The sequence below is a fragment of the Acinonyx jubatus genome, chromosome C1 (genome assembly GCF_027475565.1).
Source record: "Acinonyx jubatus isolate Ajub_Pintada_27869175 chromosome C1, VMU_Ajub_asm_v1.0, whole genome shotgun sequence".
NCBI lineage: Eukaryota > Metazoa > Chordata > Mammalia > Carnivora > Felidae > Acinonyx > Acinonyx jubatus.
The window spans coordinates 180,826,194-180,853,274 of NC_069381.1; the positions used below are offsets into that span (position 1 = coordinate 180,826,194).

The 27,081-nt window shown below is 35.3% G+C and overlaps 3 protein-coding genes and 1 long non-coding RNA gene across 6 annotated transcripts in view; 2 read left to right on the forward strand and 2 right to left on the reverse strand.

The window, feature by feature from the left end:
- RFTN2 (raftlin family member 2) overlaps positions 1-7,588 on the reverse strand; it is a 79,701-nt gene extending 72,113 nt beyond the window's left edge. The window contains exon 1 of one of the 2 annotated variants that reach the window (XM_053215506.1): positions 4,859-7,588. The gene's annotated coding sequence lies outside the window, so the exon portion shown is untranslated. The remainder of the gene's footprint in view (positions 1-4,858) is intronic. The other variant, XM_053215508.1, reaches the window with a different exon arrangement.
- The window catches only part of LOC128314100 (uncharacterized), a 120,961-nt gene that overhangs the window by 80,004 nt on the left and 13,876 nt on the right, over positions 1-27,081 (forward strand). The gene's annotated exons all lie outside the window — the stretch shown is intronic.
- Positions 1,808-4,862, forward strand: MARS2 (methionyl-tRNA synthetase 2, mitochondrial). The gene has a single exon (XM_027053943.2). It carries the CDS (start codon positions 1,883-1,885, stop codon positions 3,662-3,664), a length of 1,782 nt encoding a protein of 593 aa, XP_026909744.1. The 5' UTR covers positions 1,808-1,882; the 3' UTR covers positions 3,665-4,862.
- Positions 23,814-27,081, reverse strand: part of BOLL (boule homolog, RNA binding protein) — a 41,473-nt gene continuing 38,205 nt past the window's right edge. The window contains exon 11 of one of the 2 annotated variants that reach the window (XM_053215510.1): positions 23,814-24,203. In XM_053215510.1, the coding sequence (XP_053071485.1) occupies positions 24,180-24,203 (24 nt within the window). In that variant the 3' untranslated portion in view covers positions 23,814-24,179. The remainder of the gene's footprint in view (positions 24,204-27,081) is intronic. The other variant, XM_015077948.3, reaches the window with a different exon arrangement.

Genomic DNA, 27,081 nt, shown 5'->3' on the forward strand with positions numbered 1-27,081 from the left:
TTTAATCTGAATTTACCTCCTAGTTCTGGAGGGTGCTGTATATACCCTCCAGTTTTAGGTTTTACCTATTCTTCACTTTCCCTTCGTAAACTGCTAGATCAAATAGAGCATATCAACTAAGTACTCAAAGAATTATCTGTTGTTCCTATTGTAACATCTATAGAGAATTTGATTGATCCACTTTCCATATCACCACATAAATAAGATCCAACTCACCAAACGCTCCCATTCATAAATTATTCACCAATCAAAATGAAGTAACTAGAGTTATAGAAAGAAACGTGGATGAATCTTAGTAACAAAATGTTGAGTGAAAATGGCCAGTGGAAGAAGACCACATGTAGTATGATATCCTTTTTTTTTTAAATTTTTTTTTCAACGTTTATTTATTTTTTGGACAGAAAGAGACAGAGCATGAACAGGGGAGGGGCAGAGAGAGAGGGAGACACAGAATCGGAAACAGGCTCCAGGCTCTGAGCCATCAGCCCAGAGCCTGACGCGGGGCTCGAACTCACGGACCGCGAGATCGTGACCTGGCTGAAGTCGGACGCTTAACCGACTGCACCACCCAGGCGCCCCTGTATGATATCCTTTTTTAGACTGTTTAAATACAATTAAAATTAGCTTGTGATGACAATAATGGAAAAGTACAGAACTTAGGACAACGATTACCTCTGGGAGGAAAACAGAGAGAAAAGGAGCACATAGATCTAAATCATTGGTAATCTTCCAGTTCAGTGGTTCTCAAACTTGAATCTTCATCAGAATCACCTGGAGAGCTCATTAAAACCTAGGCTGCTGGTTTCCACCCCCAGAATCGGTGGAAGGGTTTGTTTGGGTGTGGGGCCTAAAACATGTGTTTCTAACAAAGTCCCAGGTGCTGCTAATGCTGTTCTTCTGGGACCACACATAGATAACCACACCTAGTTCTTTGGTTGGGTTGTGGGTTCACTGGTGTTGCACTGCATTTTGTTATGAAATGAATGTAGTATTTAAATTAAATGGAAAAAAAAAAGTCATAGACCAAAGCAAAGATGAGAGTGTTTCATGAAGCAAGGATTAGTATTAATCCAGTTCTGGGCTCCAGAAGCATTCACCCAAAAAGAGGTAGAGTTCCACCACTAAACACAAACTTGGCAAAACACTGCTTTAGAAGTGTTGCTAACTACTTCGAGAAATAAAGTTGAAGGTTGACTCTTCCTTATCAGTGACAACAGCCTGCATTTCACTTCTCTGGATCTCAATAATCTTTGGCACATAAGATATCTACATCCTTGGTTGATTTAAGATTGTGTTTAGAGAAAACATTTCCCTTACTTTGCATGTTCTTACTCTTCCCTCAAGTGCTCTAGGTAATTATTTTTCTTACTTTCTACCTCCCTCTTCCAGATTTATTGTGTCTAGCTGCTAGGTTCTGAGATAAAATTTAGATATTTCAGATCTCTGCATTGAGCAGGGCATATGTAAAGCGCATACTGTTGTGTCCAGCAACGTGCCGGCCACTTACTGGGTTTGAGAAATGTCTGAACATAAAATTCTTGCCTCACAAGCAAGTCAGCCTAGAGAGGAAAAGAGATCCACAAATATAAAATTACAACCCAAAGCAAGGCGCATAGGACGTCAGAGAAAGATTTATCTGCTTTCAGAACCTCTCCTAAACCCAGCTCCTTTAAGCTTTCTCACGCGCTTCCACTTTCACAGCCCCAACGTCCTACGCGGGCGCAGAGAGGAGGCGCGGGCGGGGCGGGAGAGGGCCGGCGTTGCAGACCCCACCTCATTGGCTTTCCGGCCGGCCGGAAGCGGCGGTGCACATCGGCTGCGCATGCGCTCCTCACACGTGCTTCCAGAACGCCCCCTCCGCTGCCGCGGCTAGGCCGGCATCATGGTGCAGATTTCTGCCCTGCGGCTGCTAAGACGGCCGGGGACGAGAGGAGTCTCGCTCCTGGAGTACTCTACCCCCCGCCACTACAGTTCGTCCCCTCTCCGTGCCCGCGACGATGCTCGCGACGCGCGCGCTTTCTTCACGACACCCATTTTCTACGTGAACGCGGCGCCGCACATCGGGCACCTGTACTCGGCGCTACTGGCAGACGCCTTGTGCCGCCACCGTCGCCTCCGAGTTCCCAGCGCCTCCGCCACGCGATTCTCCACTGGTACCGACGAGCATGGCCTGAAGATTCAGCAAGCAGCAGCCGCTGCGGGCCTGGCCCCGACCGAGCTGTGCGACCGAGTCTCTGCCCAGTTCCAGCAGCTTTTTCGGGAGGCTGGCATCTCCTCTACCGACTTCATCCGCACCACCGAAGTCCGGCACCGGATCGCTGTGCAGCATTTCTGGGGATTGCTGAAGGCCCGGGGTCTGCTCTACAAGGGTCTCTATGAAGGTTGGTATTGCGCCTCCGAAGAGTGCTTCCTGCCTGAGGCCAAGGTCACCAGGCAGCCGAGTTCCTCGGGGAATTCGTGTCCTGTGTCTTTAGAGAGTGGGCATCCCGTAGTCTGGACCAAGGAAGAAAACTACATTTTCAGGCTTTCTCAGTTCCGAGAGCCTCTTCAGCAGTGGCTGCGGGGCGACCCTCAGGCAATCACCCCTGAGCCATTTCATCACGCAGTTCTTCAGTGGCTAGAGGAGGAGCTGCCAGACCTGTCAGTCTCTCGAAGGAGCAGCCACTTGCATTGGGGCATTCCTGTGCCCGGGGACGACTCGCAGACCATCTACGTATGGCTGGATGCCTTGGTCAACTACCTTACTGTAATTGGCTACCCAAATGCTGAGTTCAAATCTTGGTGGCCAACCACCTCTCATATCATAGGCAAGGACATTCTTAAATTCCACGCTATCTATTGGCCTGCCCTCCTCTTAGGAGCCGGCATGAGCCCACCACACCGCATCTATGTCCACTCACACTGGACGGTCTGTGGCCAAAAGATGTCCAAAAGCTTGGGCAACGTGGTGGATCCCAGGACTTGCCTTGATCGCTATACTGTGGATGGCTTCCGATACTTTCTTCTTCGTCAGGGCGTCCCCAACTGGGACTGTGATTACTATGATGAAAAGGTGGTTAAGTTGCTAGATTCCGAGCTGGCAGATGCTTTGGGAGGCCTCTTGAACCGGTGTACTGCCAATAGAATAAATCCTTCTGGGACCTATCCGGTTTTCTGCACTACCTGCTTTCCCAGTGAGCCAGGGTTGGTGGGGCCGTCAGTTCGTGCACAGGCAGAGGACTATGCTTTGGTGAGTGCAGTGGCCACTCTGCCCAAGCAGGTAGCCGACCACTATGATAACTTTCAGATCTATAAAGCTCTGGAGGCAGTGTCCAGCTGTGTCCGGCAAACTAACGGCTTTGTCCAAAGGCATGCACCGTGGAAGTTGAACTGGGAGAGCCCAGTGGATGCCCCCTGGCTGGGTACTGTGCTTCATGTAGCCTTGGAATGTTTGCGAGTCTTTGGAACTTTGCTCCAGCCTGTCACCCCAAGCCTAGCTGATAAGCTGCTATCCAGGTTGGGGGTGTCTGCCACAGAGAGGGGCCTTGGAGAGCTCTGTTTCTTGCCTCGATTCTATGGACATCCATGTCCTTTTGAAGGGAGGAGGCTGGGACCTGAAACTGGGCTCTTGTTTCCAAGACTAGACCAGTCTAGGGCCTGGCTGGTAAAAGCCCATAGGACCTAGAAACTTAGTTTTTAAATTGGCTTGTGGTAAAAAAGCAAATGTGTTATTTTCTTATTTTGCGTTTTTAGGAAAATTATGCTAATGTTTTCTAAAGTGTTGCATCATATGAGCACATAAACAGTGTCACTGTGATAAGAGGTTTGTAGCCTTTCAGGTGCCTCCCCTCCTAGTCTTCAGTTCTCTGTGCCCATTAACCACTATCCTTTGTACACCAGTGTCTCTAAGATGTCTCCAGGGTCAAAGATGGGTGAGAGACAACTTTGCTGATACTATTCCTTCTCATTGTGCCTCCTTCCAAACCACAGTTAATGTTATTTGCCCAGACTACCTCTTATGGCTTGTTTTCCATTGGCCTGGCCTCTGCTGGGCAAATTAGTGAAGATTGGGGGTTGGAGGCCCCCTACCTCAGCTTTTACGTAGTAGTCCTACTTTGTTATATATGTTGGGTTTCCTATTAAAAATAAACAGGTTTCTTTATTAAGCCTTTAAAAACCAGTGTCCTAGACAAGATGGTTTTTGCCCACGTTTATATTTTCATTTCTTACAACTATGACTCCCTACCTACTCTGTTAATAGTCTGAATAGTTGTGCTTTGTAACATTACACTTCAACCAGTAGATGGCTCTACAGTTTCACGTATTTGATTACCTAACATTGACAGTTCAGAATATTTAGGATAAATTTGTTTTCTGCTAATTTGGCAGAATTTAAAGAAAAATTTTATTGCTTTTCTTAAAATAAGGGAAGACTGTAACCACTGCTGTTTTACATAAAGCAATAAAAAAAGATCAGAATCCTGTTTTTTCAAACTAAAAAAGGACATTTACTCTATTAAACATTTAGTAAGGTAATAAGTAAATGTATCAAATGCGTTTGGACTATCCGTGATAAATTATAAAGCTCTCGAGTTGGTTATGTTAAAAATTTTAAACTTTAATAACAGGTTTACAGGTATGATTTAAAAAATTTGTAAACAGCTCAAAATGGTTATATTTTCTTTTTATTTCTGAATCATAATTTTGTTAACACATACATAATTTACCTTATGTGATCTCTTTTGGCAAATCAGAATCTATAATACAATATAGACATTGTGGAATAGTTATAAATGTTAATACATATACTTTCAAGTACTTTTTACCGATTATTTCTTTTGCTGTCTTAAGTTATTAAAGTTTAAAAGTCTGTGAGTACCTTATTCAGATCTGTTCTGTTGAATTTGTTGAAGGTGATGGTGAAGGGAGGAAATGATCAATGCTCCAAGAATCTCAAACTGGATTTAGGGATCTCTCCAAGGCTCCATAAGAGAATATCACAGAGAAGATGTTAAGGTATCAATTTATTCAATGACTACAACACAGTAAGCCAGCGTAATACTTCATAGGTGATTGGATAGTTAGGCCAAAGTTTAAAATGAGAACTTGCCTTGAAATACTCATTCTCAGCATGATAGCAAGCAGAGAGAGCTCACTATGAAGTCAACTATTGTGCTGGTAGTTCCCCCAGATTTATTCTAGGTGCTACTATTCAGCTCCAGTTTCTGTTTATTAATCAATATGGTGAGAGATTTCTGGTTGCTTGGAAACATTGCTTAGAAAAGAAAGCTTGAAGGCATTCTAAAGGTGGAAGGACCATTTCTGCAAATGTTCCTTCAGACCCTCCTTTTCATAATCGAATCCTGGGCTTTCCACATGACATAGTCTAGCTATCTTCTGGGATTGGTAGGGCAGATTACTGGGTTGTAGGAGGGGTATAATCTCTCCTAGGGCTGGATAGAGCAGAGTGGTAAAAGAAATGAGATGTAAACGTTTATATGAATGAACAAAAACAGACTTGGAAAACCAGTGGTATGATAACCTCTGCTGTTGAAGTGCCTTGATAGCAATCTTTCTGTTCCTATTATGAAAGGACATTCACTTCCACTTGAATGATCTTTCCTATGGCCTAGTGCTGGTCAATACACTGGATCTTGACTTGCTGGGTGTTAATGGAGTTCCTTTTGTGCAGCTTGTCATTTATAGAGGCACTTAACTGGCTACCAGAATATTTATGGTACCAAAGGGCACAAGAAAATAGAGAATCGAAAGAGGAGAGGGCATAATTAGTACAGATACATAATTAATACAGGATACTCTGAAGAAGTGGGGATCTAAGTTACTCTGTGGTAATATGGAAGATGAACCAGTTGGATTCTGTGTCAGGGGCAATGTATGTAAAACAAGTATCCTTTGGGTACTTAGTTGATGTGTTCAATATGATCCAACAGTTTAGGAATGGCAAGTGGAGGAAAGGTGAAACTTAAAACTGAAGAGACGGCATCTTATGCACCCTTTGACAGAACAGAGGTTTCTCCAAAACTACTACCTTGAGGCTCCTAAATATTCAATTTGGGGTTCTTGGGGGCATAGTTGCAGAAGGGGATAGACCAGGTGTTCACAACGTATCATGTTGAAGTAATAACGTAGCTGTCAACTCAGCAGGCTACAGTCCTATCAATGAAGTCATGCAAGAAGTTGTGGTCAATGTATATGTTAGGTGCATCACTGTATATTGGAGAGCCATTCTACAAGTGAACTTAGAGCTTAGGCACCTCGGAAGTCATAAGACCTGTGGCTATATATGGAGATCAAGAATAGGCAGGAAGAACAAATAGATACCATCTCTGATTTCATTGATATCTCAAAGTTATTCTGGAAATAGGCCTCATTATTTTTCTTAACGACCTATATGACCCCTATAGGGGCTGAGAAGAGCTGGATAAGTTGAATATTAAGTTGATGCCAAAGTACTCATGAAGGCCTAGGCTGGAACATGGACACAGGTCTTTTTTTGCACAGTTGGACCTGTGGTTGGGGCATAGCTCTTTATTTTTAATTTTTAAGTAAGTTCTACAACCAATGTGGGGTTTGAACTTAAAAGCCCAAGATCAAGAGTTGCATGCTTTGACTAAGCCAGCCAGGCACTCCAGGAAATAGCTCTTTAGATATGGGAAGTTCCAAAACTGAAGTAAAGCCAGTAGTTGGTTAGGTTGGGTGGGCCTCCATCTAGGATGCCTTATGATCATGATGTAGCTTGAGTAGCAAGTGGCAGTATGAAGCATTTAGCAGATTACTCCTTGGGCATTATGTAGGGCTGGTTTCTTAGATCTCTGACTGCCCCACCCCTGGTAAGTATGTAGTTGCATTGTTGGCCTACATTAGTGTAACCCGGAGTTATGGGGGAGGCCATGCCTCTTGACTGAGACTTGGTTCATAAAGCTGCTATATGATGATCTAAAATAGTCTCCTGGAGGCAATTCCCCACTATCCATAGTTCTACCAAATATAGAACAACTGTTCTGGTGGGTGAGATCAAGTTTGCTGTAAACGTTGGTGGGTCCTTGCCCTCATCTTTTGCCTGAATGAATAACATCAGTGGATCTAAAAGGGTGTGGATGTATTGACAGCCATAAGTCTATTTTTGCAGCAAAGGTTTATGAGTTCTGAGAGCTTGGAGGGAGCTCCAGCATAGATTTGGGTAACCAAGAGCACAGGTTAGGGGGATCAGTCTTAGAAGAAAGGCTTTGAGTCCCTTGCGAAATGAAACCAGTATGAAATATGTCATTTCAGCACAACTCAGATGGTCCTGACCCTTCCTCTTACAGGAAGGAGCTTTAGATAGCATTGGTCATCTTTTATCAATAGGAGCACACCAAATTTGGGGGTTAATATTGCTGGAAGGGCCAAACAGTAACAACCAAGCTAATTTAGATTAATTAATGGGGATTTTAACCTTCTTAGAGAATGTCTTATTCTTTTTTGAGACTGAGGATAAGAGAAGCTCAGCCTAAGCTACTTTCCTCTATCACCAAGAACTACTTTGAGCTGAGGGGAAGGGACTAACCAGTTTAAAGGGGAAATTGCTGCTTTCTCTTAGTTTTTTGGTAGTCCTGGGTTACCTAGTATTATAGATCCTCTGAATTATGGGAACCATCTAACAGGGAATAGTTGACCATATTTAAAATACCCTGCTTAAGATTATATCATATTAATCAGTTTCTACTTATATTTTCATGACAAGGGAAGGGAATTGGGAAGAGCTACACACCAGGAGGATCTTCCTATGGCATTGACAACTAGAAATAATATACTTTCTACTGCATCTTTTCATGAATAGCTATTGGGAGTTTTAGCCATACTTGGATCTTCAAAGTAAGGTAAGGCTAAGTACGGAAGTTCCATCCTTGGCTGTTAACTAAATATCATTTGGTTTATGGCACAGACTACTCACCATAGATTTTAAAGTCCACAGCTCCTCACTTAAGAACTGGAAGGTATGAGATGTCAGGATGTTTCAGGAAACCAAGTGTGCCATCTGCAAGAAGAAAATTATAGCTCCAAGGAGAGATGAGCCCTGCCTTCAAGTCATGAAGAATATTTTGGATGAAACATCTGCAGAGGCCTGGAAGACTCACTGGGAATGGATGATACCACCTTTCTTAGTGTATGGTATGGGAAAAATGGTTCTATCCTCTCTATACTACCATTCCTAACGTCAGTCATGCCTTGTGCATATACCCCTCATTAGTTGATAGTCACTGGTTTGTGCGATTTAACATGAAGATGTACTTTCAAAAAGTAGTTTATGACTGATTTATAGATTAGAATTTCTGTTTTCTTAATACATTCAATAAAAATATGACCGACTGCACATTTTTTCTCAAAATATTTTTAAAAATGTAGTAACTTTTATATTGGAAAACATTAAGATAGTTTCAGTAATTTGGCTTTCCTTGAACTAGTCTAGAAGAGTCTGCTGGTTAAAAAGCTATAAATATTAAAAATATAAAGTTAATAAGCATGTTACACATTTTAGGTTAAATCAGTACAATAATACAAATACAATGTATTTCTTTCAAACCACATGAAAAGAAATGTTAAAGAAAATTCAATCCAAAAGAAGACAGGAAGGAGAAAAAGGGGCAAAGAAAAATGAAAAATATGGTAAAAGAAAACCCATAATAAGACAGTAGAAATGATTATAATTACAAATATCTCAGAATTGTAATGAACATCAAAGGATAAACCTTCTGTCAAAAGACAGCCATGTTCATTCTTTAAAAAAATTTTTTTTTCAATGTTTATTTATTTTTGAGAGACAGAGCGTGAGTAGGGAAGGGGCAGAGAGGGAGACACAGAATTCAAAGCAGGCTCCAGGCTCTGAGCTGTCAGCACAGAGCCTGATGTGGGGCTTGGGCCGAAGTCGGATACCCAACTGACTGAGCCACCCAGGTGCCCCAGCAATGTTCATTCTTAATAAAAAGTTAGCTATATGTAGTTAAAAGGCATATACTTACAAGAGAAAATGAGACATGAAGAAATACTGGGCATATAAATAAACCAAAAGAAAGCTGGTATTGTATTATTAATAGTAGGCGGTCTATATTGAGAGGGGAAACCATTACTGAATATAAAGTGAGGCTTAATATAAAAGGAATAATGCAGCAGCAAGTTATAACAATTAGGAAATTGTATGATCTAACAACATTCTCAAAATATAAAAGGATAAAATTAACAAGAAATGTTCAAGTCTGCAAAAAAACGAAATTGCCATTCATGAGTTCAAAGAAACTAGGCAATGAGAAAGTAAAAACTTACACTACACATCAGCACTTCAGTCTTTAATGCTCACTACCACATGTATCATTGCTAAGTGTAGAAAAATAAAAATTTTATAGCAGGTAAGGTTTTGTGACTCTAAAACCTTGACTTTTTCCATATATGCCTCTGTGAAAATGATGACTTGCTTTTTGAATAGATATGTCAGCAAATATACCTGTTCAGGAAGTCCTCTCTTTGGATTATTAAAAGGGGAGAATCCCATGGCTATAATTTTGCCAAAATTTTTCATTGTTAGTTCGGTAATAAGCAAAGGTGAAAGGAGAGAACCAATAGTTCTGTGTTCCTTAATTATGTTCTCTCATTTACTTTTCTCATCAACTCTGAGGTATTTTTGTTTCTCTGTTTAGCTGATGAGAAGTTGAGGCAGAGAGAGATTAAGTAACTTGGCCAAGGTTATAGTTTGTAAAACAGAAGAGCCTAGACTCAGATTTATCTTGATGCCAGAGCCTCAGCACCAACACCACAATCAATCACTGAGTATATACTGAGGGCAGTGTATTGTGGGGAAGAGGAAGTAGTATAATCAGAACCAAAGATTTGAAGATGAAAAGTCTAAAAAAGACCCCTTAATTGAAATACAGCAATGAGTGTTTCAAGGTGGGGGATTATTCTTGATAACTAGATTATGAAATAGATGAGTGCCAAAATAGAAACTTAGAAAAACTACTTACTTTTATCATGAAATATTTCTCTCTTGCTTTCAATAGTTCCCTTTATATCCTAAGCCTGTTTATGTGTGCTGGTATAAATTTGTTAAAAATTTTAATAACTCTATAGTCTGTATTTTTTTTCCTTAAGATTATTTTGTTTCTCATTTTCAGAACAGTGTTCCAAATTCTTGAATCCAGTAGTTCTCCTCTAAATGAAAGTATGCTGTCATAAATTTATGAATCTAAGTATTTTGAAATAACATTTTACAAATACTTTAGATAATACATTTATCTCTAAACATGAAAACATATCAATATTCAAAAGTTTTATTTGACTTGACTATTATAGTAACAAAGCCAGAGAATTTTATTCAAGCTCACAAACACTGAAACTTTTTCATTTCATACATACAGTTTTAATATAAATGAACTTATGAAAAGACTCATCTATTTACTAACAATTTAAGTTCTATAAATTTACTGAACATTTATTACTGTATTCTTATGACATCTTTCCTAACAAGCCTGCAGAAATCAGGTTAACTGACTCCACAGTTATTACCAAAGCAAATCCCACTCTAACAAAAATGCTACATATTGAATAATTCTTGGTAAATTATCTCATACATGACAGTCAAGACATGTTCTAACTTCCCCTAATTAGAGATTTTGTTATGAACTGCACAAAATGTCATATTTTACATTTTTAATGAAATGTAGCTATTATGTTGGACATGGGCTACACCTTGAAGTGTGATGAAACCCATGTTTATATAGGTCTTTAAGCTATCATCTAAATTGTATTTTTAAAAATGTATAAAAAAGTATTAAGGGCCTTGCTAACTTGGAAGCCATGAACACCTACATCTCTGTTCTATGTTTTAAATAATTTCTTCAAACTATGTTTAAATTCAAGTTACAAAGTCCCAAGATAGCAAGGCATGATGGGTACTTCAGTATTTTTTGCATGGTAGCTTATGACTTATTAACATAATCAGACTGGTACATTATAAAAAATATCCTATATAGCATTTTTCAGATTATCCTTAAAAATCACTTACTAAAGCAATTTATAAAGGCTTTCATAAGGCAAAGAATCTTCAATCCTGGTAAAATGAATTTATTGCATTAACTTTTATATTTAAGTTTCTGTAAAACTTACTTTATGGGAACTCCCTTCATTTTTAAAAAGCAAACCTTTTATTCCTGAGTTCAGTTTCATTTAATAATTCATTACTGGAATGTAATTAAATAAGTAACGATGTGTAAAAAGCTTATTTTGGTATTATAGAAGAAAACCATAAGTACTAAAATGAATTACTGAAACTATGTATGGTTCATTGTGTGAACATTGATGGTTGGATTTTTACACCATTTTAAAATATGGAAGGAGTATTTTTTGCTGAATATAAAGGAAAAATTTTAACGTTCATTATGACACTGTCTGACCTAGAATTAAAAAGTAATCTGACAATTAATAATCCTCAATTAATAATCCTCAAACTAGAAAGATTTTTTTTTAATTTTAATGTTGCCCACATAAAAATCAGCCTTTATTACATAAAAATAAGGTAATTAATTCGAAACAAATTTTAAATAAAACATTTTGGATGTAGCTGATACCATAAAATTAGTTTTCTAGCCTAAGGAGAATATATAGGACTTCTTCCTTTTCCCATAATTTATGGAGACCATCTAAAAGTACAGCTATCCATTCAGGGGCACAAAAACCAATATAAATATATAACTGTGTGTAGCTAAGTGTAAAAAAATTAGTAAATCAACCTGATCTTAGAAAAGCAAAGGAAAAATAGTGACACTTACTGTTTAACATCTAGAGTAGTGACAAGGGGACTAGCCAAAGTCAACCAAGTTATCAAAACCCATCATTGGTAAGTCTGTAGAGGTAGATGTTTTAAATATTCAACATGTGAAGGTAGGTTAGGTTTGAGCTCAAGAGTTTTAAACAAGTCATTCTCTAAAGATAGACACATAGTTAGGGCACGGGCATAAAAATCTAACTGGTAAACATAGGATTGTTGCTTAATTCATTTTCATTTTTCCTTTGGCATAGACATTAGGATATTATATGTGTTCTTTTAACTGAAAGCTATTCTCACAAACAGTTGGATATAGCCTGAATAAAATAATCCTAAGGTTAACGTAGAGTCAGCATTTGAATAGTGCAGGAGGAATTTACTTGTATTAGTATCTTTTAAAAATAATTTGTATTGTAGGTCAGCTACTAATAGGGATTTTAGAAGGTTTCTTTTATGTGTTGTGAAAAATATGTTCTGTAAGTGGATATTGTATAGATTGCTTTGGTATCAGGTTAAAAAAAAATCCTAAATGGGATTAGCTAGAAACACATTGAGAATATTAAAATCATCTCAAATTGTTGATGTGTACTTTAAAATTTTTATCCTTTAGGTGTTTTCTCCAAAACACGTAAAGGAAAAAAAATCCACGTTTTCGGCAATACTTTATGTTAATTAGCATTTCCTTTCTTTGTTATCATTGGTCATTTCAGAATTATATGAGGCTAAGGAAGAGGGTTTAGTTTCCATACCTTTGTCCATTTTTATATCCTGACTTGCAGGAAAAAGGACCTTGATAGTTAAGAGCTAAAATTTATCTCTTATATGGTATTAAATCTGTTTATGCTATTATTGCTATCTTACATTCTCTATAAAATAAGAGCCAAATATCACAACCTAAGCAAAACAGAATTTTTTTGGGGGGGGGTACATTAATGATTTTTGTACCATCTCCATTTTTCTGTAATTTATATCTGGAGAGAAAAATAAAGTAATACAATCTTTATAGAATTGAATGAATGCACTGTGAAAGCACATCAGTACATTTTGGTAAAGAGCACAATTACCTAAAATAAATTAACTAAGAAAAACACTTCAAACAGAAATTTGTTTTTGAAGGAAAATGTGATTACCCTTGGACTCTTGAAATTTACAAAAGTTTTAGAACAAAAATGCCTTGGTATATACTGAATTAGCCTGAATAACAAATATAGGATTAAAATGAAAATGCCAGACAAGTGGAATATTAAATAGAATGTGTCATGTTATTTTTGACGAGGGCTCTATTTGTAGAATACTGGATCTTAACATATAGCATGTTACTTTCAGAATAAAGGTAGCAAAACAAAAGTATTACCAATAGGTGGAGTGGCCTTAGTATGTGCCAGAGTAATTAATATATAACTATATTATTACATTTTATTCCTCCACCTGAATATTTTAGCCCAGAAACATTTTGGCAATATACACAAAAAGTAGATACATTAATGGATAGTTCATTATCCTTTATGAGGCAGGATAAAAAAAATTGATATAATTGGATTATCATCTACCTAACATTATAAGAAGGTTTTCATATATAATTCCTACTCTTTTCCAACATAAGTACAAACTAGCTTTAGTTTTTGGAGAAGATGTGAAATTAAAATAGTGAAAAAAATAAGACTCTTATTCTAATATTGTACAATCAAATTTCAATAAATGCTAGAATAAACTTACATGTAGTTAATTTAAATGTTGCTTATTTATATAATTTTTAATCGTTTTATTATTAGTCTAGCCTTGTATATAAGGAATATAATGTTCTTAGAGAAGAAAGTTGGGATATACATTAAATAGGCAGCATTTAAAGAAGAGTTGGCCATTTTTTAATTTTAAGAAGGTCTACCTATTGTTGCATTTTTTAATTTTAAAAAACTTTGAATTCTGTAAGAGCAGATAGTCATAATATCTTTGTATTTAAAAGGTGAAATATAATGTTATGGGTAAGTTTTATTCAAAGTTAATGCTTTGAAAGGCTAGAAACGTCACAAACTAAGACCTGAATGAAAGATAAAAAGGAATAATGACAGTGTTACAGTATTAAAGGAAGAAATATGTACTGAATCTGGGATGATATATGCAGTGAATGCTTATACTTGCTAAGATGCTGTAAGAACCCTTATACTTTTGGTATGGATGACAAAAGAGGGCCAGAAATATATAGAGAGATACATTTAAGTATATTTAAGAATAGTGTCTACTCTGGTCATAGTAACTGGTATAAAATAAGTGGTCATAATAGGACAGGTTTCCAGATATTATATATATAAATTATCTTTACATGTATTAATATCTGTCAAAATTCCTAATGTAAATCTAGAGTTTGAAATGTTTTATAAAAAATATTTAATGTCAGTAAAATATACACTAACCAATATATAGAAAAGTCAAAATAATGTGGGAGCTAAAATCTTCTACACACATTATCTCTCTAGCAAGAGAGTGTTTTTTTTTTTAATTTACCATATTACAACAAATGGCCTGTTGCTATTGTATATTCTATATATGGCATGGCTGTGTCTACAGGTATGAAACATCTAGAACAAATCTGAAAAATCCAAACATCAAAGGTGTTTTTAAGTGCTTAGACATTATCATGTTGATAATATAGCCAGATATGACCAAAGTTTTCAAACTTTACCAAGGTATTTGTTGTTTTATAGATACAGCATTTGTTCTATTTACTAGAATTATAAGTCTATCTTACTTAAGTGTGTGTAAATTCATAAGGGAAACCATAGTTTTCTCCTGCATCTTCAATATTTTGGCTACTAGGATTTCTTTAATGCCCTTAAAAAAGCAAAAGCATTTAATGTTAGGCATATCCAAACCCCTCACATTTGTTGTCAGACCACACATAGGGCTAATTGTTTTCTATTATTGGATAAAATAGTTATCCAAGACTCTACTTAACAGAATCAATTAAGGTGGAGTAAGAATTGAATGCTCTGAAATCTTTCCTAGGATGAAAGTGTGGTGTTCGAGAATATCAAGGTTTCAAACCTACAGATGAAGGTTGAGAAAAGCTTCTTCTCACAGAATGTAACCTTGGTTCCTATTAAGAGATTTAAAGAAAACTAGGGTTTTAATGCATTTTAAATGGCTCTTGTAAGTAAGGGAAAGATTTAAAAAATAATACTAACTGGGCCTGGATTCTGAGGAGAGGTGTGCTTTAGGAAATTCGCACTATTAAGAGTATGTAGGCTACCCTAAAACCTATTGCTGGACAAGGAGGAAACCTAGGGCAATAACAAAGACTCACTACAAAGGATCTGAGAATGGCCATATCTAATGGTATTTTCTCAATTATTAGGTTATATTCTTTTGTGTCATTCCTGAACCTTGCTAAAGATATGTTTAAAAGAAAGATTTATGTACTCAGTGATATATAAAATTAGAGTCAGAAAGGCACTTAAGCCTATGGTTAAGAAAGCCACTATCCAGAGAAAATCAAGGAATTATTAATAAACTTTCATATTAATAGAGTAACATTTTATTCTGTTAAGTAAAATATCCAATGAATGGACTCTGTGTTCCAACAAATGATTTTTATTTGATCCACTGCTGAATATAATGATTTTTAGAAGATACTGCTTTGCTCAAGATGGTTGAGAATAGGAAGATTTCAGCTAAGGTGTTTTTATAATGAGTAAATGCCTACTTCAGAGTGTCAGTGTTTAGCCAAATCCTTTTGCCTAAAAAATCTCATCTTTTGTTCTGTCCTCTTCAGATTATCTGAGTTTGAATGTTGTGATTCAAGAAGAATGCATGCATCAAGCCTGAGTTTATCTAATAAAGCTGATTAAAACTTTGGAAGTAGCATGAAGGCTAATCAGTTGCCCAGCCTGAATCTGACAACAGAAAGTTAATGCCAAGTTTTGAAGTTGTTCTTCTAAATACTTAAATAGCAGCTTTTATGTAGTTAAGGGAAATGAACTGAAGCTTCTAAGATAAAGGGCAAAACTTCTCTAAAGAGGCACTGTTGATTATATATTGTGTTTTCCCTAATTTGGGCACAGATGCCACTCTACTGACCTAGCAAGACTCTGAGCATGTCTACTAACAATGTAACAACTTGCCAATGCTAGAATAGGTTAATTATTAGGAGTAAGTCATAAAAACAATGAATAATTTTACAGCGTATCAAACCTAGGTGCTTCTAGGGTTAAAAATGTTTTTTAAATGTGGGGTTACTGAGAGAGTTTATTCGTATCACTTTAGGATACTTTGTGAAGGTACAAAATAGTCTTCTAACCAGAAAAGAACCATTTATAAAGTATTATAAAATATGTTAGTTATCAAAATCAGTGTTTGAGAAAATTCCCTGTAATGACATCAGGCTGTATTTAACTTTAGGCACGGTTACAATTTTTGAGCTAAGTTGACTTTAGTAGGCAATTATGATTATGATCCATTTATCTTAGAAACACACACATTTTATCAGTATAAAGAGTGGCATGAGTTTGGCCCCTTGGATTAGGATGTAAAAAAAGAAAACTTGAATAGCCTTTTCTCAAAATAGCAAATAATACATGTAGGGTCTATACAAACACTGATAAATGCCTACACTGCAGTTATTAGCAAGAAAATGGGAAGGCAGAAGCAAAGCAACCAAAGGTTCATTTGTTTTTGTTGGTGGACTTTATGCTTCCAAAAACATGTGGAAATGTGTCACATTCCCAAAATAAAAAGAGTAGGTGGCTCCACTTACAGGTATCTTTTGCTTATCAGAGGGATTAAAGTTTTCAGGGATAACTTAAAAGGCCTTTCTTCTTACCTTGTGTTCCTTCTTATATTTCTCCGAATGCTGAATTACACGGCACATTTGAAGAAAATTTTTGATTAACATCTAAAAATTAAATTCTATGGCAATTCTGTTTCTCCCTTTTATTAGGAAGCTTCATACTTCAGTTACTTGATAAAAGCATGATTAAACAGGTTCGTGTTTATCAGAATTTGTTTACTTTAGAATTGAAATATTTTCTGATTCTGAGTCTGAGATGCTTAAGGGAGTAGAATAGACCTTTTGTGTCTAAGATTTAATTTGTGTAAGATTTAATTTTAGTGATTCAATGAAAGATGGTCCATAACTCTTAGAAGGGGCAAAAATTATTTCTGAAAAGTGTTCTCCAAGGATCTTCCCCTCTTAGTTCCCATACTCCCCAGAAATCACTTGCTTCCTTACTGGTGTAATTTATTAGTAATCAAAACTCTGGGTTCTACCACTTAATAGTAATGTCATTTTGGGCAATTCTCTTACTCTTTCAAAGCCTTACTTCTCTTATAAAAAAGTTGTCGATTATTTCTCAAATATATTGAGTGGACAAAATAAGATAATATATGTATTGTGCTTATAAATTATAAAGTGCTATAAAAATAAGTGTTATTCTTGCCTTGGAAGAATACAGTAAGCACAAATGTGATATACTAAGCATGATTTTATAGCAAATTATCAACAGAGTTAATACAGTTTTTATAAGGAATATTATCATGGACTTTAAATAATCTTCAATGACTAAACCAAAGATTTTCTTGAGAATTACCTCATTATTCTATACCAAATTTAGTTTCAAGTTACCAATATTTTAAGACTAATATCTTAAGAATATTCCATAGTTTTGGGGCGCCTGGGTGGCTCAGTCGGTTAAGCGTCCGACTTCGGCTCAGGTCACGATCTCACGGTCCGTGAGTTCGAGCCCCGCGTCGGGCTCTGTGCGGACAGCTCCGAGCCTGGAGCCCGTTTCGGATTCTGTGTCTCCCCCTCTCTCTCTGACCCTCCCCCGTTCATCCTCTCTCTCTCTCTCTCTCTGTCTCAAAAGTGAATAAACGTTAAAAAAAATAATTAAGAATATTCCATAGTTTTATTAGATGTTATAGTTTTCAAGTTGATATGATTCTGTGGTTTCGTGTTTATAACTTGAGAAAGGGGCTTATCCCTGAACATATTCATTGAACTTATTTATATAGTTGTATCAACGGCTAAACCAGATATCATAAAGCTTCAAGGGCTAAAGTAATAGAGTAATTCAGGCCTATCCCTTATGGCTTAATCCCTTTCAGACTATACTTTTTTGATCTCAGTGTAATGTTACATTCATTTTATAATATTTTAATAGGGTTAACAACATTCCAATTTCCCTGGGACAGTCTAGTTTATGCATACTGTATTATTAGAATTTTGGTTTTGAAAAATAGTCTTTGAATAGAATGGTTTATGGGTCTGTTAATATGATAAACTTGTTGGTTAGTAAGTATATACTTCAAAAATTAGATCATTTTAATTATTTTTAGTGCCCCTTTTCACTCTTAAGTGTACTGATTTAATTATGAATATATCATTTCCACATATAAGAAGAACTTGGAGCCCCTAGCAAAGTCAAGAACTTTCTGACTCCTATAAGGAACAGAAGTGAAGCAGAACTTAGTATGATTGGTAAACATCAGAGGGCCTTGTCCACAGTGAAACAGGCTTGATTTCTGTAAATATAATCAAGTCAGTCTGCTGCTTATCAATGAAGTTGGGAGTGCAATTTCAAAGGAAATAAGTGCTGGAGAATAAGGACTCCTCTAATTCTGAATCCATATAATTGTATTTCAGAGAAGGTTAAGCTAATATTCATATTGGAACTTGGCAAATCTCTGAGTATGTAATTATTTCTGAGAAAAAAAATGTAGTACATTCTTACACATGACTCTATTCAGATAGACCCTAATTACAACTTTGTCTTATTAAAATATAATGAACTGTCCATTATTAATGATAGAGACAAAATTCTTTTGAACTGCATGACTTGAGATTAAATCATGTCAGTGAAAACTATTGTTAGCTACCTTTCCTACATAGAGTATGAAGATGTTTGGTTTGAAGGATGTTTAATAAAGAAAGAGCAAGTGGATGATTTCATATGAAGAAACGACCATTAGAATGCATTTTTGGTTATTTCCCCAAATAATTTATCATTTAGAAGAAAATAGGAAAGCTAAATTCTTGTATTGGGTATACAGCATTTATGAAAAGGTGACAGTGATTTAGAAAGAATTTTCAAGAAGCAAGTGGATGATTAAGATGAGTTGTATAGTGTTAGGTTTATATCCGAAATCAGAGAATCTTTAAAATAAATTTTTAACTTCAAAAATACAAATCTGCTGAAGTTCAACACAGAATGTTTATCTTTCATTATTATTTAGGGTTGCACCTATAAAATCCTTTGAGGAAACAGGATAGCCTTTTTGAAATCAAGAATAAGATATAGAGAGATGTACAAAAAGATGTGTGTTAAGTAGCATTCTCTATAGTTGCATCTGATCTTTAGGAATTAGACACAAAGGTAAGTAACTCTTTTCCTGATCGTCATCTTTTAAAATTTCCTTTTATAATCTTTATTTTAAAGCAAAAGAAATTGAAGATTAAAGGATGTAATATTCCACGTTAAGCAAAAGCTATCTTGGCTCTCTTCCAAAATGCTCACTCTGTTATTGGGAACCACTGTGAGAAACATGGAACTTTGAGTACCAATGAGTTCAGAAATAAAAGGACAGAATCTGTGAAAACTAAGGATTATACTCTCTTAAGCATGAATTAGCTACTTGTAAGCTGGATTCCTTAAGCCAAAACATCTTTCTCCACATTGCCTGATTTTTTTTCATATTAGATTACACTGTTGGAAATTCTATCAAATCAGATTGTTTGGGTTAATAGGAATTCTCTTTATTCCTGTTCTTAGGCAAGTCAAGGCCAGGAAAGATCCTTTTTTTTCCTCTTGCCATTATTCCCCAAATCTAGAAGTCAGGTTAGTATTACTAGGTTTATATATTTAGGCCAGTATAGATAGCTGTTATAGGCATATGCTGTGAATTTAAACATCATTAAATATGTTGAAGCTGGGAAAAACTCTTCCAAAATTAAGTGTATCTGATTGCATTTCTTTTCTTTCAGTTTAGAGCCACATGTGAAAATGAAACCATAAATAATGACTACACAGTAAATATCCTTAAACCCTACCATTTTAAGTACAAGAAAGTTAATTGAGTTGGGTGGATAATAAAAGAGTCAGGGTCTCTAAAAATCTGGAGAAATTCTATACAAAATACAAAATAGAGGTCCCTCAGAATGCTAATAGCCATAATGGGGGAAAACCAGATGGAGGTCTTTCTCTTTGTTAGTACACTCAGGTTTTTGTTTTTGTTTTTGTTTTAAGTGATTCAAACAACAAGGACATGGTACTTGGAAAACAAGTTGGAAAGTAGATCTTCAGATGAATACACAGGGAATTCTTTCCAGATTGGAAGAGGACAACTGGTAGACTTAGGGAATTCATGGGACAGGAAGAGTATAGTTGGAGATTTAGCTTGGAATTTACCAAAGGGAAAACTCCTTTTAAAGTATTGAAACCTATCAAAGACAAAGATCTAGAGGAAATGCCACAGAACTTGATAATGGTGAGTAAGGGGAAGAAAATGCTAAGAGCTTTGAGACACTTTGAAGACTTTATACTTTAGAGGAGAATCTTGACTCTCTTATAAAACAAAATAGCAACACAAAAAATTATCATCTTCTCAAAAGCATTACTTTCCCCAGGAAAGAAAAATTCTGAGAGATGTATTTTATCCTCTTTTTCATAAAGGAAGACATAAAGAAAAAAGAGTCTAATCAAAGGACATTCTTATTAGAAATCCTCTCTCTAGGCCTACGGGTATACTGGGATCTTGTAGGACGTCCAAAAGTGTGAGGATCTAGGGCTCTCCAAATTTTCTCTGATGAGAAACAAAAACCAGTCAGTAAAAGGTTTGAAGTGAGGAAAAAAACTGTTAGCAGGTAAGGAAGGGGAGGGATTTAGTTCCTAGGTATAGAATGGCAGCTTCCCATAGCCTTGTTTTCCAAAGGAAAAAAGTACACCAAGATGTTTGATTCATATCCTCTTTAGAGAAATACTAAATGACATTGACTCGTGGGTATATACCTTGACAGAAATGCAAAACTGAGATTAACACATACTAGCCTCACTAAAATTATGTACCAAAATATTAGTAAATAATCAAGTATTGGCTTCTTTTAACTAAGAAATACGCATCAAATGAGTAAAACTGACAAATCAGTAGATGGAAAAATTTTTAATTACATGTTTTAAAAACAAGTCAGATGTCAATATGGTATCACTTACTAGCTTAAATAAAATGTTTTAATGACTATTCAGCCTGTTACTGTGTATCTTAACTTCAATACAGTCAGGCTTGGTAATATATTAGTTGATCCTATTTTAAGCAGCATAACTAAAAAGAATGATAAAACTGGAAAACTTTAATCTGTTAGTTTACAAATTTAAAATTGATGCCTGTTATTTTATTTCTAGATTCTGACAGGTCATAAAGTAGGTATCAAGGTAACCATGAAACTAGTATAACAGAAAACTGAAGGATTATATTACATGGAAAGGACAAAAATGACAATGTGAAATAAAACAAGTGGTCTTGAATGGCACTTGATTTTTGAGAGGAATCATGAGAATGCAGAAAGTATCAGTAAATTTATGCAATACATAAAAGCAAAGAGACAAAAACACATAGAGCAGGTGAAACAAACAGCAATAACTGTAGCTGCTAATCAGAGAGTGGTACTAAACATGGAAGAACAGAAGCTGGTAGCATATTTTTTTAGGAATTTATGCACTAGGAATGAAAACACTGAATAGAGTTGAAAGAAACAGCACCAATTATGATTAATATGCCCATCTTTTTTGAAAAATTTGCCTCTTTCTACTGAAGTCTATAGAGATTTCAGAATAAATTTTAGTCAAAGTATAGGTCTAGGGGCCAGCAATTTACTATTTTAACAACAGGGCATGTTGAAACATGATATCAAAGTTGGATTGAATGCCCCTGTAAAGTCTTTTCTAGTCCTTTGATTCTACATTTTAATACTATCCAAGCACTACTTCTGAGAGAGATACAAAGATTTTTTGTGTATGTGACCCCAATTCATTATTTTTCTTAAATACACCACAAACCCATGAAACACACTCCTACATCTGGGACTTATGTATAAATTTGTTTGAAAATATTGTACTGTCATTATTGGCAGAAATTTATAAAGCATTGTTACAAACTAAATCATACCTCTTTTTCTAAGCCATTCTTGTGAAATTGGCTGACAGGAAAGAAATTAAAGTCTTAATTTTCCAAGATCCTTTATTTTTTGACATGCTACCATCTTTCTATCTCTGATTATATTAGAGATTTGGGGAAAACAGGTCACAAAGTTATTTGTGATTTTGGTACATGTGATGATACTAATATTTGTATTATCCTTTTCACTCTAACCCAGTGAATTTCCTCAGATGTCTTCAGATTGGCCTTTCAAAATAGAACTAAATAGAAACTTTTCAAATTTATCTATAGATGATATACTACAAAAAATAGAAAAATAAAATGGCTTTTACTTAGTTATATAAGGAGAATTTTTATCCTCTCAATCTGGTTTTAGAAATAACCTGTTTGGGCTATCAAACTAGGTCGTAAAGAAAGTTGATGATGTCCTCCATATATTCTGGTTGACAGTGATATCCACAGTTTTAATTAGCTTCACAAAATGAAGCTAAATTCTAAGAAAGTATGTATATGAATTGTATGTATATATAATGTGTATGTGTATATAATCTATATGTGTGTGTGTGTGTGTGTGTGTACGTAGTATATGTGTGTACGCAGATCTCTATAGTTTTGTGGAAGAAACACACTTGGGTATCAATTATTATCAAAATTCCTTATCCAATAATAAATCATTAACTTTTATTAACAGTCCAGGATTTGTTTAGCATCATGTTAAACATTTTGAAAATCAAGGAGAGTGCTATTAAAATATCTCTAACATCAGTGGTTAATCATTTTTACTTACAGAACAAAAACTTTTGAAATTTCATTGTGGGACTTATTAGTCTATTTATATTTCTAAAAACAGAATAATTAATGTGCATGGAATACCTGTAGGCTAATATATAATCATATAGTCCTACTGTTCATTATGGTTTCAAAAGAAACACCTTATTTGACTTATCAGGAAAATCTTTGGGATCTAAGTCTTATTATTTCTGCTTATGCCGTTGAACATGTAATACATTTGGGCATAGAAAAGGAGAGAGGAGAGATTAATTAGGGTAATGCCAATATTTATGGATTTTCCTCTTCTCACCTAAAATTAGGAAGTCAAGTAAAAGAATTGCAAATGAATGTAAAGTGGATTTTTTTATACTATTACAGAAATTACAGTGATGAAAACAATTTGTTCTGTAACTTTTGAACAATGGCTTTTCCTCCCTACCTATTTTCTAATTTTATAATAAGATTGGCTTTAGAATCAGAATTTAAAGTTTTCCTTTGGTGTAAGAAATAGCTTTGCTTTTTATGAAAATAACTGTCTTTTAAAATATTAATAACATATAATTGAATATATTGGTAACATATAAGAATAAAAAGTCAAAATATTAAAGCAGTAGAGGATACCAAAATATAGTGGGGTATCAGTCAGTATTATGGGATGTCAGAGGTGAGCCCTTCTTTTATCAAAACAATTCTACTAGGTGAACCGTATTATATAAATTTGGGTACCAAATGGCTTATATTATAAAAGGCTTCAGCATTATCACAAATATTAGAGTAAAAATTTAATATAGTCAAATTAATCATATGAAAAGGTAAGAAAACTGATCATGTTGAAGTGTTTCTAATATTTGGAAAATGTTATAAAAAAGTATAAATATTACTCAAATTTTGAAAACCATGGCAGAAGCAAAATTAAATAAGGAATAGCAATAATAAATAAAAACTCAGTCAAAAACATATTAAATGACAAAATAGCCAGTATTAGAACTGAATCATTAAGATCAAATGTACTTATACCACAAGGCATGAAAGTATTAAAAATTCTGTTAGCATTAGAGAGGACTCTTATCCTAAATACTAAAATAAATAGTAATGACTATTAAACATTACTCCTAAAAGATTGAGAGGAAAAGAAATAACACAAAGCAGAGAAAATGAAAGACACCTCACTATTCCCAATGTGGTTATTATTTATGGAATGGATAAAACATGTAGAAAATGTCACTACAGTTAGATTAACACATAAACCAACATGCCACAACTACCTAAATAGTTTTGTAGAACAGCTGAAAAAGCAAATTTCATCGAATTTAGACAGCTTATAATGGAATAAATAAGTATGGCGAGGTATTAACTAACCCTAAGTGTCACAATGGGCAGCTTCTAGACGGTTCGTTGAAGCTGGATCTTGGCCACACAAGGATCATTGGACAAGAAATCAGTTGAGCTGGACTAGAGCTGCCCAGTTGTCTTAATAATGAATGCTCCACACTGTCTGTTAAGTAAAAAGAGAGAAAATATAGATCAGAAATGAACAGGAAAGAAAAAACAAATTAGAGTAAATGAATGTAGGACATCAATGAACATTTACACAATACTTGCAGAACATGTGTACTAATTTTATTGAATATTAAGAAGTGAGAGAAGTTGAATAGTATCAGTCCTCCAACTTTGTTCTTTCCCTTTAACACTGTGATGGCTATTCTGGGTTTTTTGCCTTTCCATGTAAACTTTAAAATCAGTTTGTCAATATCCATGAAATAACTTGCCGAGATTTTGACTAGGATTCTGTTGAACCTGTAGATAAAGTTGGGAAGAATTGACATCTTGACAATATGATGTCTTCCTATCCATACACATGGACTATTTCTCCATTTATTTAATTCTTTGATTTCTTTTATTTTATACTTTTTCTCATCTAGATCTTGTACACATTTTGTTAGATTTATACCTAAGTATTTCATTTTTAATTTATTGCTGGTAAGCAGAAAAACAATTGACTTTTGCATATTAACCGTGTATCCTACAGCCTTGCTATAATTGCTTATTAGTTCCAGAAGTTTCTTGGTCAATTCTTTTGGATTTTCTACATAGACGATCATGTCATCTGCAAACAAAGGCAGTTTTATTTCTGCCTTCCCAATCTGTATACTTTTGTTTCCTTTTCTTGTCTTTCTGCATTAGCTAGGACTTCCAGTACAGTGTTGAAATGGAGAAATGAAATGGACATTCTTGCCTTGTTCCCCGTTACTAATTTTAATATATTTAAAAACACCTTTGAGACCACCAAGTATTCACGCAAGAAAAAAATTTTTTTAATGTAACATTACATTACAAGCAAATTAGGATTAGGAAAAGACTATAGGCTCAGCTGAATGTAATCTTAAGGGTGGTCTTACTAACTATACATACAGCACTTCAAATATTATTTTTCAAGTGTAATGTTCAATAAATGCTTGGTGAAATGAACTACTGAGAATGAAAATGTTACTTAAAACTTGTCATATGGTAGAGTCCATATGACATGTTTATGCAAGGGCCAACTTATTTATGTGATTTATTAATTAGCTAATGGCCCATAGTTCATTTAGATTCTGCCAGATTTGACAGTACCTACAAATATGAGTAAAAACAGTAATGTATAGTTTTTATCCATAAAAATTTAAAGTTTTATTTTAGCTATAGTTTTTATTTCAATCTCAATTAAATCTTTGTCAAGATTAGAAGGGTAAACAAACTGATTTGACTTTGACTCTTTTTAAAGAAACTTTCTTGGGGCGCCTGGGTGGCGCAGTCGGTTGAGCGTCCGACTTCAGCCAGGTCACGATCTCGCGGTCTGTGAGTTCGAGCCCCGCGTCGGGCTCTGGGCTGATGGCTCAGAGCCTGGAGCCTGTTTCCAATTCTGTGTCTCCCTCTCTCTCTGCCCCTCCCCCGTTCATGCTCTGTCTCTCTCTGTCCCAAAAATAAAAAAATAAACGTTGAAAAAAAAAAAATAAAGAAACTTTCTTAAAGAGCATTCAAAAAAGGAAAAAAAAAACCCCAACAGATAGAAAGTGAAAATAAAGGAGTTGAGGTAACCTGCAGGTAGTATACGCACAAGGAAATGATGTAAATTGGTATATATGAAAAAGACCAAATTGACAGTATAAAAGAGAAAATATATCCTATAAATATTTTTCAAGTAAAAATTGTTTTAGCCAATTTTTAAAGTTGAGAGAGGAGGGTTTTAAATAAATCCTGGTTAAAATTTTCAGAATGACATAAAGGTCTTTTCCTTAAAGGTTTACAACATGTAACAGGAGGCTTTTTCCATCTTGCAATGAAAAGCTAATAGAGTTCAGGTTAAGAACATTTCATTGCAGAAAGAATGAAGGAAGATAAAGGTGGTTAGCAGTTTGCAAATACTTTAAGATCTGTCCCTAATGTGTTTATTCTGAAGTTTTAAAGATCAGCAACAATTACATGCTTTTAAACAATACTGTTTCATGAAAGGTATAACTAAAGTCTGAAGTATTCAAGAAAGAATGGCTAAGTGAATATATAAGAGATTTCAGTGTATTTTATCTGATTTAGTTGTGTGGAGAAAACTAACTCAAATTGATAGAAACTTATCTTAAGTCCGAGTAATGGAAAAGTAAGCAAAAATAACTGCTTTGGTAATGCAAAGCTACAGAAGACATTTCTAAGTGGACCACTAATGTACAGCATTACTATACTGTGACTATAATGTAGGTGACTATAATTAATAATACTGTATTGCATATTGGAAAGCTGCTGAGAAAGTAGATCTTAAGAAATTTCTTACCACAAGGAAAAAATTTGTTAAGTATGTGAAGTTTTGTGGATGTTAACTAGACTTACTGTGATGACCATTTCATAATATATACATACACTGTACACCTGAAACTAATAATGTTATATGTCAATTATATCTCATTGCTATTTCTGTCACATATTACTTATTGTGTTGTTCTCAGATGTTTTGTGGTTTTTGCCTTCATAAAATTTTCTCCTGAGATCATCATCAGCTAAGATGTTTGGTAATATTTACATGCGTGGGAAAAAAAATGGAAGAGTAGAGAGTGGTCTTAGCTCATGCTGTGGTTTGAGAAGGAGTAGGCGTTGTCTTGCCCAAGACAGAGAGCCCTTAGGCATCATCATCTAGGCTATAACAACCTTTTGTTGCCATTTCAGTAGGCAACTCTGCCTATTAGGGGTCAGTCTCTCAATACTTCTGCCCTGCACAATGCTCTCCTTTCTTATACATAATTCATTATAGTCAGTGACATTTGTCCAGGACCACTTTATTGAATTTATAGAGATTTATGTTGTGACCAAAATATTACCAACTTTTGTAAATGTTAGAAAAGAAA

Excerpts from the sequence above, each read along its gene's own strand:
- MARS2 (XM_027053943.2), top strand. The coding sequence starts at position 1,883 with ATGGTGCAGATTTCTGCCCTGCGGCTGCTAAGACGGCCGGGGACGAGA.